Raw genomic sequence first — 12,018 nt, 5'->3', positions numbered from 1 at the left:
TGCGTGTTTCTACATAAGATGCATAATGCTGCGAACAATCCAACAAAGCGAAATCTTATCGTTAAGATTGTTCTTAAAAATCTTGCTGAAACGAGACAACACGCGAGACAAATACCTTATTACTGTAATGGAATTGCATGTGATTTGGCAAGCAACTAAGCGTATTCGCACCATTTCCGTACAGCAAGAGAAGAAGTTCGTTATTTTCTCATGAATGTGTGCGCGACATCGTCGTCCCCGAATCGTCGTCGACAATAATTCAAAAACCTACGATATAAAGACGTAGGTATTTTTTTCTCTCTCTCTCTCTCTCTTTCTCTCTCCATCCTCCCTCTCTCTCCCTCTTTCCGATTTCCAATCGCGCAATTACCTATCGTAAAGATTAATTTCGCGAATTTTTCGAACGTAATGTGTACTTTGAGATTAAGGATAAGAAGATTAATAAACCGAACGATGCGACGTTAAACGCGCCAATTAAAAATTGCGTCCGTGCGCGACCTCACACGCAATTAATTACGATAAAACAGCACGTGCAAACGTGTTTTATGTGATCGTGCAATAATTTGTGTGTTAGATGTACGAATAAGTGTATATAGCGCACATAATGTATAGATGGACATTTTATAATGTTGCAAGCGTTCGTGAGCGAAAAATTATTAGGAGATTATCAACGAATTTTTCGCATCGCGAAGCTTATAACACGTATATATGTATATTGGAAAGAATCGTGATCGATAATAAGATGTAAAAATACGAGCGTTTATTTAACATTAAGCCATTTAAATCAATCATCTGACAAATGAACCACGTATCCGTAATTCGTTCTACGCAACGATGCGGCTAAGAACGGTGCGATAAATTAACGCAAAACGTGGAGCAGAACATACACATGGAAAGTAAAATTTGATCGATGATACAAGAAAATGAAACTCTTTTTCTATGTACTCCTTTTCTTTTCCCTCTAAGATAATTAAAGAGACGATGTTACTTTGTATTCGTCTTGACGCAATAATTCATTTTAAGCAATAAAACAGTATGATACCGCGTCGATTTAAATTTTAGATCGCCAGTCGCGAATACAACGTCGAGTATAGTATAAAATATTGTTTTGTCCTATTGTACGATGAGTCTTGAACGTATGCATAATTACATAGGCGTGCGTGTGTACATGAAAATAAACCAATACGAAGACGTTTTGATAGAAATTTCCTGGTACTTTACAAACTTCTTCTTGTTGGTCTATGCCGGCTATTGGATTATTATTTTTGGCCAATTTTACGTGATTACTTGCACCGATTGATGATTTCCATTGACATTACCAAGGCCTGAATAAAAAAATGAAGGAAACAGGAACGAAATTTGATTAGCATATCACACGCAGAAAAACGGCGATCCTTTGCCATAAGTTAAGCTTACCCGTAAGGAGAAGATTCCCTGTATTCGACATGTACCGGTTTAAAAACCGGAGTTGGCCTCTCAATTATTCTTTCCACGAAGACAGGTTTGTCAACGTATTCAACGTATTTTACGGATGCTGGAGGACTCGATACATAAACATGATGAACTTCTGGAGCCGTCTTATAACCAAGCTTGTACCTGGAAGTGATAAAATAAAGACAAGATATTAAACCAAGCATTTTGTAGATATTTCATTTTGTAGATATCTGATAGATATTCATAGAAACTGACACGAACTAGCTACGATTTGAGAAACGTTCTTAAGTAAAGGTTCGCTTTACGAATGGAAATGTTGTTCTTTTACCCTTTCACGGCACCTAAGCCGAAGCCCAAGAGTCCTGCACCGATAAGTTTTTTCTTCAGCAGAAGCGTTCTTTTTTGCCTGTTCAACGTAGCACCCGAATATTCTTCATTTTCTAATTGACCAACGGATCGATCGAGAATCGAGGAACGGCTCTCTGTCGATGGTAAAGCGTCTTCTTTGGCTATTATACATGGTACGATATAACAACAAACAACGGCAAGAACCACAATGCTAATTGGCTGCATCTGGCGAGAAGAAACGAAGAAAGATCACCGTTAAAAGTATTTCGGAATAAAATAATTACGTTGCTTATGGATTTCTCGTTGCCTTACCGTCGTATTTCTTTGTATTTCGTACGAGGGGCCTAGGAATAATGTTAAGCGTACGTTTTTAACTCGTATGGTACCTTTTCGATAGCCTCCTTTGTTTTTATATAGAGGCTTGCCTACCTTCGAAACGACGAATTCTCCCACCCACTCAAACGATCCAACTTACGTTCGTGTTCCTTTTTAAATGTTACATTACTCCGTTCTCACCACGTTCGAACCACTTGCGACACAACGATGAGGTGAAAATATCGGTGAAAAGCTCTTAAAGCTCGTAGCCTTTCTGTATTACGATACTTGTCCCTTTCGCTATTCTAAGCTACGTGTTTGTACAATTTTATAAGATGCCACTCACTGCAGAAAATGTGCAGCGAATGTGAACTGCGATTCTTTTTATCGTCTATCGACGATGTACAAAAATTCACACGCGTATATTACAACGAGCTAACGCGATTTTCGCTTAAACGTATCGTTGGTAGCATCTCTAATTTCCGTGATTGATTCTAACGGTTGAGCCAAAAAAGAAATAATTCAATAAGATAGTTAATATACAACGATTAAGCTGATATAATTAATAATAAATAATAATAATAATAATTAATTACGTATATATGTATATACGAGACGAGGAGAACAAAATCAATCGAACCGCATATCAAATAATGTATGTATGTTACGTTTGTTAACGTAACACCGGGTCGCACCTTTAATCGCAAGTGTCGCAAGTTTAACGAACAATCGCCGAATAGTAATGAATCCATTTCTATCATTTTCGGTTTACTTACATTTCCAGATGTCAATCGTTCAATGAATTAGGTAACGGAGTAGCGCGTGACAAGAATAACGAATACGGATCGCAAAAGAAAAAGGTTGCAAAAGTAAGAGAAAAGACGGATAAGAAAGTGCTTGCTTTTACAATGCTTCGAGTCATTAGGTATTCGTCGATGGAAATCCATCTCGTAACATTTTTAACCGCGTGCTTCACCTTGGTATATGAACCGATTGATCAATTCTTCTCGTACTCGAGTTTTGCCGTACAATCAAATACTTAAATCTATCGCTGTACGTTAAGAGTTACGAGATCGAAACATTCAACTAGCGAATAGTGCGAACAAAACGAAAGCTGAAAACGTGACGCTATGGATGAAACGGTACATTTTAGGAATAACAAGAAAATGACTTCTGTTCCCTTCTTTTCCTTCTTTTTTTTCCTTCTTTTTTTTCCTTCTTTCCTCTTTTTATTCTCGTACTGACCGTGTACGTACGTATTTAAATTGTAATAAATAACATTTTTTATTCTTTTATAAGTAAATTGTGTTAGAAACAAACTTAGAATATTATTACAATATAAAATAATATATTTTAAAACATAAAAGACAAATTTTGATACACCAATATCTTCTATAAATCGACTCTTTATCGCGTGCCGAAGTAATCGTGTGAATAACGACAAAATTATTTTCCAAAATTGTTATCCTTGTATTGATGAATATTAGACGTTACTTCCAACTTGGTCCGTAAGTGTATGGAACATAGTGATAGCTTGATGAATATCCACCTCCATAACCGCCGCCATAACTGGTACATATCCAAGGAATTCGTCAAAATTATATATACACGTTAAACAAGAAACATGATTGACAGTAAAAGAAAACTACTAAAATAAATGTATACATATACATATATAGAATACCCTGAAAATATACTCACTATTTAGCTTTGTACAAACCAGCTCCAACAATTCCAGCACCAAGAAGAGCCTTTGCTCCAACGGCGGCACCGCCCAATAAAAGTGCTTTTTTACCAACTAAGGCTGCTCCCGCGAGCAAAGGCAAGTGAGACACGGGAGCTCTTTTCACGCGAATCGCTTTTCCTTCCACAATCTGATCGTCCCGTATAATAGAGAGACGATTTCCTCCGTGCGCAATCGATAACATACGAATCGGATCAACGAGCAATACCACCAGTATAAAAAAGTAAAACGACTTCATCTAGAAAGCAAAGACGACGAAATTAGAATTTTCCATGTGGTTACGAAAAGAAGGAAAAAAAGGACAGAAAGGGGAGGAAAAAAGAATAAGGAAAAGAACGTGGAACCGAGAAGATATGGAAATTCGTAAGGATGAAAATTGTAACAAAGAATCGTAAAAAATCGTTATGTGCGAGAATGAGAAACAATGAGTACTAACCTCGTCAAGATTGACAGACTCGCGACAAAGAAAATATTCCGATGCTTGAAACCGTGCGAATCGCTTTTATATATGAGAAGCGCAGATTTTATCCCTTCCATATCATTAACGCCTATTTCTAGTTTTAGAACCGGAATTTAGCAAATCTCCTTCCTTCTCTTCGACTTATTAAGAGCCATTTTTGCTTAGGTGTATTCCCTTTCTTTTAATCGGCGCGACCAATTAAAATTACCGAATCTTTTTCATCGCATTCTTCCTTAATTCGATGCCACGATGCAGCGTTTATGCATTTTATTTATGAAACAGTATTAAAACTGAGAATTGGATATCGTATATGAAAGACGACACTCACGGAGAATTCGAAAAAAAGACTACGGGACAGCGTGCTAACTATCGGCTTTCACTGAACAGTGCAAACAGTCGATTCTTTAATTCCATGGCCTTGAAGATTCCAATACCGGTGTACGAATCACGGAAGAAGGCAGAGCGAGATGAGTGGAATGAGACGCAACATCTTTAGAGAATTGTATGTAAAAACGCTTACGTATACGATATTACGGTTATCATTTGAAATTTGAGAGGATGATTAGATCAGGCATATTTCACGCATTTATCCAGCAATTATGCGATATCGAACATCTGTAACGACGCGATAACGATTGTTACGTATCGTACGATACGCCTTTTCAATGTGTTGAAAACTACTTTACCAGCAATAAAATAGTAACCGTTACGATAGATGATAATAAATATCGATAATATCGAAAGAGATATTCTCGATTGGTCGAAAAAGGAGAGTCGTACGTTTACAGATGAAAATCGAAACTTAAAGGATATAGGTTAATCTGTAACGAGACGTGGAGGAAAGAGAAAAAAGATCGTAAGAGCGTGTTGGCGAAGGTTGACTTAAACGATAAAATGGCTCCTAAATCGAAACGAAAAACACGGAACAAATCAAACGGTCAGAAATCAGAGCAAGATTTCAAACGAGAAACGCTCTTACGTGAACTTAAGCTCAGCGCTTTGAATACGGAACGTAATCGACGTTACTGGAGAGAAATGCTTACGCGTGTAAAAATGCCGGATATCTCGAAGAAGATAGACATAACTTGGCAAATTCTAGAACATGCCTTCGACTTCAAGGACTACAGGTACGATACGATGTGATAAACGAGCCATTGGAATATATTATATATATCCTCTGTACCTCTACAGCATCGGCTTATTATTGGACAGTCTGCAAGAAGCCGAAAATCAACGACGAACGGCTAATGGTGCCCACGTAGAGATAATCGATCGATCCTTAGAAATACACGAAACTCGACTAACAGAGGCCGACACGCTCTTCTATGGAAATATGAAAACGGCGTTAGCCGATAAAACCTTTCAGTTTGAAAATATCAATTATTATCGAAATAAGAAAGAAACTGCTTTACGAAAAATTAACTTGTTCTTAAATCATCGAGGTGAAAATGCAACGAATGTCGCGAGAAGTACTGCCATTAGTAAGATATATTACCTACTAACGTTTTCCATGCTTGCAGAATCATATATCATTCTCACACGATTATCTCTTTCTTGATTACTAAAAGGATACCGTATTACTTTCGGGACAACGATTTCAGACATTAAATTACTTGATACATTTTCCAATTCTAAGGTAAAATCAACACATTCGTGGAAGATAGAGAAAACGAAAAAAGGATAGTTACAACGCAACTTCAAAAAAGATTAGAGAATCTATGGAACGATTTGCGAAATGTTTTTTCTGATTATCGTAAAAGTATGTAGATATTATTCTCTCTCTCGCTCGTATATACATATACATATACCCTCCCTAATAGGTACAGAAGATCGACGAAAAGGTTATGAGATTGTCAGAAAAAAGGATCAGACCGATCAACAAATGATAACTCGACAAAATATGCGTATCGCGATTCTTCTCGACGAGATCATGAAATTTCGTAGCAAGATTAATTCTTACAAGATAGAATCTATAATTGAACTACAAGAAATGACAAAAGAATCAAATTTCTTTTATAATGCCTATCGAGAAACGAACGAACGTTTTATCTTTGGTACATATGTTCGATACATCTTTCCCTTAACCATTTACGCTACCAATAAACTCACGGTTGCACGTGTCGTGTGCTACAATATAACACGCGACAAATGCCTATCGACGTGGTATACACGTCGCTGACGATTTTGGAACGAAAGCATCTCGACGTGCGTGGCACGTCTTTCTAGCGCAAGTGGTTAACCAAGTAGCGGTAGATTGTGACAGTGAGTGATTTATTAGGTTGCAAGAAAGATAAACATAAAACAATGACGATGTCTAAGGAATATAATCACAGTGTAAAATACATGAAAGATTTGATGATCAAAGCTGAACGTATACTCGCTTATATGCAAATGTGTCGAAAATACGAGACGCAAGATGAAAAAGTACTTCCAATGATTGATAATCATCCTATGCAATTACCAACAACCGATAACAATATCCTTCCATTTCAAACAGTTAGGTCTTAGTTTACTATTATACGTATTTACTAACTCGCTTTCTAACCACTTTGTAATCACTTTGTAACCACTCCAACAACAATTTTTTTCAGACTATGAAAGACTTTCAATATCTCATTAATTTTTGGCGTCGACTAAATTTTGCGCAAATAATCACCAAAGAATTACGTACAGAAAAATGCCAGTTACTGATACAAGCGAACTATTTACGAAAATTGATGAAACGCTACTTTATTGATGAGACAAGTCCGATGTAGTTCGAAGCATATATTTCGACAAATCAATGAATAGTACACATAACAAAGGTCTACTAAAAATCGGTTTATTATCATCAAGTACAAGTGTGATGGTGGTACTCGTATACCATTGAAAATGACGTGATTATATCAATTTCTTCTCAGAGGTATTCTCACGTATTTACATGAGATCATAAACGTTAGATCATAATAAAGAATCAAAAATGCAGTAATATGAACAATTTGTGTAAGAATTTCAAATTTCTTATGCATTCCTATAACAAGCATACAGTGTACCGATAAACATGAGACGTGTAGAGTACAGCTTGTTTTTAATAAATAGAATTGTTCATAGCTGCGATAATTCATTATAATCACAAATCTAACTTATTTCGCATATGATTACGATGAAAAATATATATGCATATTGCTTATCGGTAGTATCGACCGATCGTAGTTTACGCTACACAATATCGACGCGACCGTTCATCATAAAATACCGGCAGTAACAAATTCGTTCGTTCGTTACTTCCGGTGATTTATTTCTAGTGAAGCCAGTCTTATGCTTTTGCCTGGATTTCTCTTGTCCTCCTTCATGTCAAATAACTTAAGTTCCGGAAACGATTATAAAAATATCATTGTGGTCTAACGAGTTAACGCAATTTATGTTTATGCGCTATACGTGACAACATTTTATTGCCTGCAAGGAATGTAACAATACCAAGTCCGAACAGATATCGAAGAGTAACGAACATGTTTAATTTTAACCAAAATATTCCGGAAAGTGTGAAAATACCTGAAAGCACACAAAAATAGTAAATGAAGCAGTTAAGAATTATAAATAAGCGGTTATTCATGTGTCGTGAAAATTGGGCTACAACTATAATATGATAATTACACTTGCGAAAATTTCACTTTTCTTTTATGCCCGAAGTGCTATCGCAAATTAACTGAAAACTATAATTTGTCAGATATCGGGCACGCTATACTTAAATAATATTACGATGAATATTATATAATGTTACTCACTTCCCAATCCGAGATGAAACGTCACAGCACTAATCGAAAATGGAAAGTTTGATATATTCACTCCAAGTTTAGCCCATAAAATAAGCAATAAGAGAATTGGTGCTAAGCACAAACCGGTGAATAAATTTGAAACAAAGGCGGGAGGCCTCTTCTCGGGTTTACGAAACATGTGCTGCAACATACCGATATATTTATCAATCAACCCATTGATAACGAAGTTCAATAAAAATTTCGAATTGAAAGGAATGTCCGTCGAAACATGTGAATGTAAACATTCATTCTAAACAGAATTTGATCTAGAACGACAGAAAGATATCTCGACAGCGATAGTTCTTTTCCAATGTTAAGGAGGTGACAGAATCTTAAAATGATTACTATCACTAACGAGCATTGGTTCTATCAGGCACAGAATAACATATGGCCAAAGAATTGCCGCAAAATTCGAAGTCTTTATCGTATACGAAATTACCAATTCGTAATCAATGAGTAATTGTAAAACACACTGTTATACCTTTATTTCCGGCTTAGTCGTGTAAATGTTGAATTTATGTTTGTAAAAAACATTTTTATCCGCTCGTTCAGTCGAAGACGGTTCAGGGAACTTCAGGCTAACTGTTGCCACTGTCCATTGAAAAGGATTACTCAGTACTGCATCACCGACAATTAATTCCACATTATAGTCTCCGCTTTCATAGTCAAAATTCGCTGCTGTTCCTCCCACCGGCTATAAAACGTTCTAATAGTGAGATGTTTAAACAATTTCAACAGAGATCACCAGAATGATGACAGAAGGAGTGTACAACTACCATATCGAACTTATAAAGATGTGATGTATCTGTTTCAGCGACAAACAAAATTTCATGTCCTTTTTTATCGTTGTTTGAAATAGACGCAGAAGAAAGCCGTACGAATGCTTGATGTGTGCGCATAGGTTTTTTATTAGCAGCATCTTTTAGTAGAAACCGCATAACTAATTTTTGTTGAGAGTCGGCCTCAATCTTTTGTGACAATTTTTCAGGGAAATGCACTCTGTAATCAATATTTATCGAATGAACATATGCGATTTATGGTTTTAAATCTATCGTCTCGATTCAATTACCGTGTAAGCTTTGGTTGAGTAGTTTGATCAGCATCAGCAGTACCAATTTCCATATGATCAACTACAACTTCGCAAAGAACTTTCACCATAACGGTATTCGTTACCGAACCAGCAGTGACTGATATCTTGTAAAATCCACGTTCTGGTTTCGTTTCCATGAAGTTCATCATGAATAAGGTCCTAAAATTAAATGATCATGTTAGAATACTTTGTACCTTCTATATCACGAAAAATTGTTTGTTGAGCTTCTTGATCTTTTCCATGATTTTAATGAAAGATCAAAGGGTAGCACCAACACGAATACTTTACCCCAAGGTATAACCGACTTGAAAAAGAAAATTCGAGCCGGTAAAGTATTGGGGAAAGGCGGTGAAAGTTTAACGCTTACCTATCCGTTGACGAAGGTTGCAAATTTTGTTTGCTGAATATAACGACATCATCACCGACTCTTGTTGCAGAATTTGCAATCACTTTAAACGTGTTGGTTAACGGATTGCCTAGTATATCGCAAACTCTTATTGTGACAAAGGGCTGTTGCGTAGAAATGCTGATTTCTTCATTGGCTAATATTACACAGGTTGGTTTCTCAAAATCATTGTTTGCCAAAGTCGTTAATGCTGAAAGCAAACTTGTAACGCCTCTTGGTGTCTGTACGGAACGTCGAGATAGAAGATAATTAGCCATTTTTACTATCTGCTGAGGTGTTAATGGCGGTTTCTTTTTCAACGTGTTGGATAGTTTAAAAATACCATTTACTAGGAAACCTAAGAAACAAACAAAGTATGTTCTACTAACCACAGTCGAGATTGTACAGAATTCAATTCCATTTCTTGTAACGTGTCGCAGGTCGTAGTACTAATCAGATAACACACTTAGTACTCACTGGTTACAGAGAGACCACCTTCGAATTGCAAATACTGTCCATCTACCTCATCTGCCTGAATAATCGCGTCTTCGATACGATCAAAACCAAAGGTACCACCAAGATCTGAAGCGATGTGGAATGTATAACCCAAGCTGCTCATAATACAAATTAGAATTTTTTAGATGGTTAGCAACGAACCTTGTATAATTTTTAGCGAAAACGAAACAAACTATAAGTTTAAAAATGAACAGAGTAAGCCATACTTCCATAAATTATCATCCTTTCGCAATGTATTTTGTATTGTCTTAATTACATTATCCACATTTTCACGGGATAATTTTTCCGATAAAACAGTCAAGCCGCTTACTGCATAGTATAATTCCACCATACTCAAAGTCTCTTTCTCTATCGCACTCACCAGTACCTATTTAAACAAAACAATTTCCCTTTATATCTCTGATAAACGAAATATTTGCTAATGCATATGATGAATTCTTTTTTTTTCAGTAAGCATAGCTTTCTTCAATATAGAAATCCAGTAGAACGAAAGTTTCTAAACATCATTAGTCGTTTAAAGATTAATTAACAGTTTATGCTTTAGTTTCTCAAAGATGCAAACCTTTATAATATTAGACGGAGGATTTGATTGACAATTTCCCACATTTCGCCAGGTAGATGCAATGTAAAAAGCTTTTTCTGTTGTGATATTGTTATCATCTTGTATAACTTTTATTAGAAAGTTACAAATATCCTAAAAATTATAAGAACCTTGTTAAAATATTGACAAAAGATCAGTACGAAACATTCTGTATATAAATAATTTGATCAGCAAGACTAATCAAGAAATCATTATATTTCAATTATGGCAAAACATATCATCATATATCTGCACATTTTTATATACACTAAGAAATAATATACGGTTAAATATATTTAAGTACAATATAAAACATTTTCATTAAAATGGTATTTCTAACCTGTTTGTTTGGCAAAACTTCTTTGAGAAATGTGTATCCATGAACTGCATAATATGTAAGTGCAACATCATTTGATGTTAAGCCTGGTTCAAGTATCTTCTTTAAATGAACCCTATCAGCCGTTGTTAAATAGGAGTTTGTCGATTGTAATATTTCGGTGGCCGAGAAGCAACTTGTTATACCGATAGTAATGACTAATAGTGGTGTAACTGAAAAAAAGTTGTGTCACAGTTAGATGACAACTGAGATTCTATTTTGATTATTTTTAATATTTGTGGTTATACTTAAATTAAATATTAAAATTATGCAAATCTCTCGGAAGACTGATGCAAATGTAAACTGTACGTGTATCATGTACCGTGCATTATTATTTGTTATTACGAAGCTAATATAAAAACGACTACTAAACTTAAAAGAGAAAATACGTATGAATATCATTTTTTTGAAAAGTAAAGTAATGAAATAAACTCTAGAATAAACGCAATAAAAATAAGATATGGAAAGTATAGTTGATCGAAAGAACCAGGGATATAGCAGATGAGCGCAAAGAACGAAGTATCATTATTATAGAAGAATAGAAATATCTATAAAGGCTTGTATTTAAATTCATCTAAAAAATATCCTAAAACAGTATAACACTAAATAATACTCACGAATGTTCATTATGGGAGGAAGACCGGGAAGACCGGCTGCCACGTTGCTGCTCCGAACAAAATGGCTCTTTACCCATTGCGCGTGTACGAAAAAATGGACGACTCTCCGTTCCGGAAGTAGTTGGCAAGACAAAAGTATGTTTAGTAAAAAGCATGCGCACAAATTATATGGTAATATTCAATCAATTGTACGTGCATAGTTTACTAAAAATTCATTGGTATGATCACTATGGGATAACCAATTAAAATATATCAAAATGCTCGAATTTAAATCAGTAATATTTTACTAATAATGAGAGTTAATTTCTTCAGATGTCTCCGTTTCAACGTCGTGCAATGGCCGAATATTATAAATTATG

The 12,018-nt window shown here is 35.5% G+C and overlaps 3 protein-coding genes and 1 pseudogene across 4 annotated transcripts; 1 reads left to right on the top strand and 3 right to left on the bottom strand.

The window, feature by feature from the left end:
* Window positions 1-517: 517 nt before the first annotated feature.
* On the bottom strand, window positions 518-2,651 carry LOC100740593. The gene is made up of 4 exons (XM_012388524.3): window positions 2,095-2,651; window positions 1,763-2,007; window positions 1,417-1,596; window positions 518-1,325 (listed from the first exon to the last, which is right to left on the bottom strand). Exons 2-4 carry the CDS (start codon window positions 2,005-2,007, stop codon window positions 1,316-1,318), a joined length of 435 nt encoding a protein of 144 aa, XP_012243947.1. The 5' UTR covers window positions 2,095-2,651; the 3' UTR covers window positions 518-1,315.
* A 627-nt stretch (window positions 2,652-3,278) lies between these two features.
* LOC105681083 lies at window positions 3,279-6,135 on the bottom strand (annotated as a pseudogene).
* Window positions 6,136-6,389: 254 nt separating this feature from the next.
* Window positions 6,390-7,436, top strand: LOC100740469 (dynein regulatory complex subunit 2-like). Of its 2 annotated transcripts, none has more exons than XM_033322087.1 (2): window positions 6,390-6,802; window positions 6,893-7,436. In XM_033322087.1, the coding sequence occupies exons 1-2, from the start codon at window positions 6,606-6,608 to the stop codon at window positions 6,897-6,899; spliced, it is 204 nt and encodes a 67-aa protein (XP_033177978.1). In that variant the 5' UTR covers window positions 6,390-6,605; the 3' UTR covers window positions 6,900-7,436. The 2 variants fall into 2 exon arrangements, with proteins under 2 accessions (XP_033177978.1, XP_033177977.1); XM_033322086.1 differs by having other exon boundaries at window positions 6,455-6,797.
* On the bottom strand, window positions 7,107-11,837 carry LOC100741864 (dolichyl-diphosphooligosaccharide--protein glycosyltransferase subunit 2; the record flags this gene model as incomplete). Its single annotated transcript, XM_003491436.4, has 11 exons — window positions 7,107-7,832; window positions 8,066-8,237; window positions 8,577-8,789; window positions 8,872-9,094; window positions 9,165-9,344; window positions 9,553-9,928; window positions 10,048-10,181; window positions 10,293-10,453; window positions 10,649-10,780; window positions 11,007-11,215; window positions 11,660-11,837. Coding segments are annotated over 11 exons (2,121 nt in total), but the record flags the coding sequence as incomplete, so codon positions are not given.
* Window positions 11,838-12,018: the final 181 nt, after the last annotated feature.

Source organism: Bombus impatiens, unplaced genomic scaffold (assembly GCF_000188095.3).
Source record: "Bombus impatiens unplaced genomic scaffold, BIMP_2.2 scf_0549, whole genome shotgun sequence".
Taxonomy (NCBI): domain Eukaryota; kingdom Metazoa; phylum Arthropoda; class Insecta; order Hymenoptera; family Apidae; genus Bombus; species Bombus impatiens.
The sequence above is the reverse complement of the archived record's forward strand: the minus strand, read 5'-3'. Positions and strand labels throughout refer to the sequence as shown.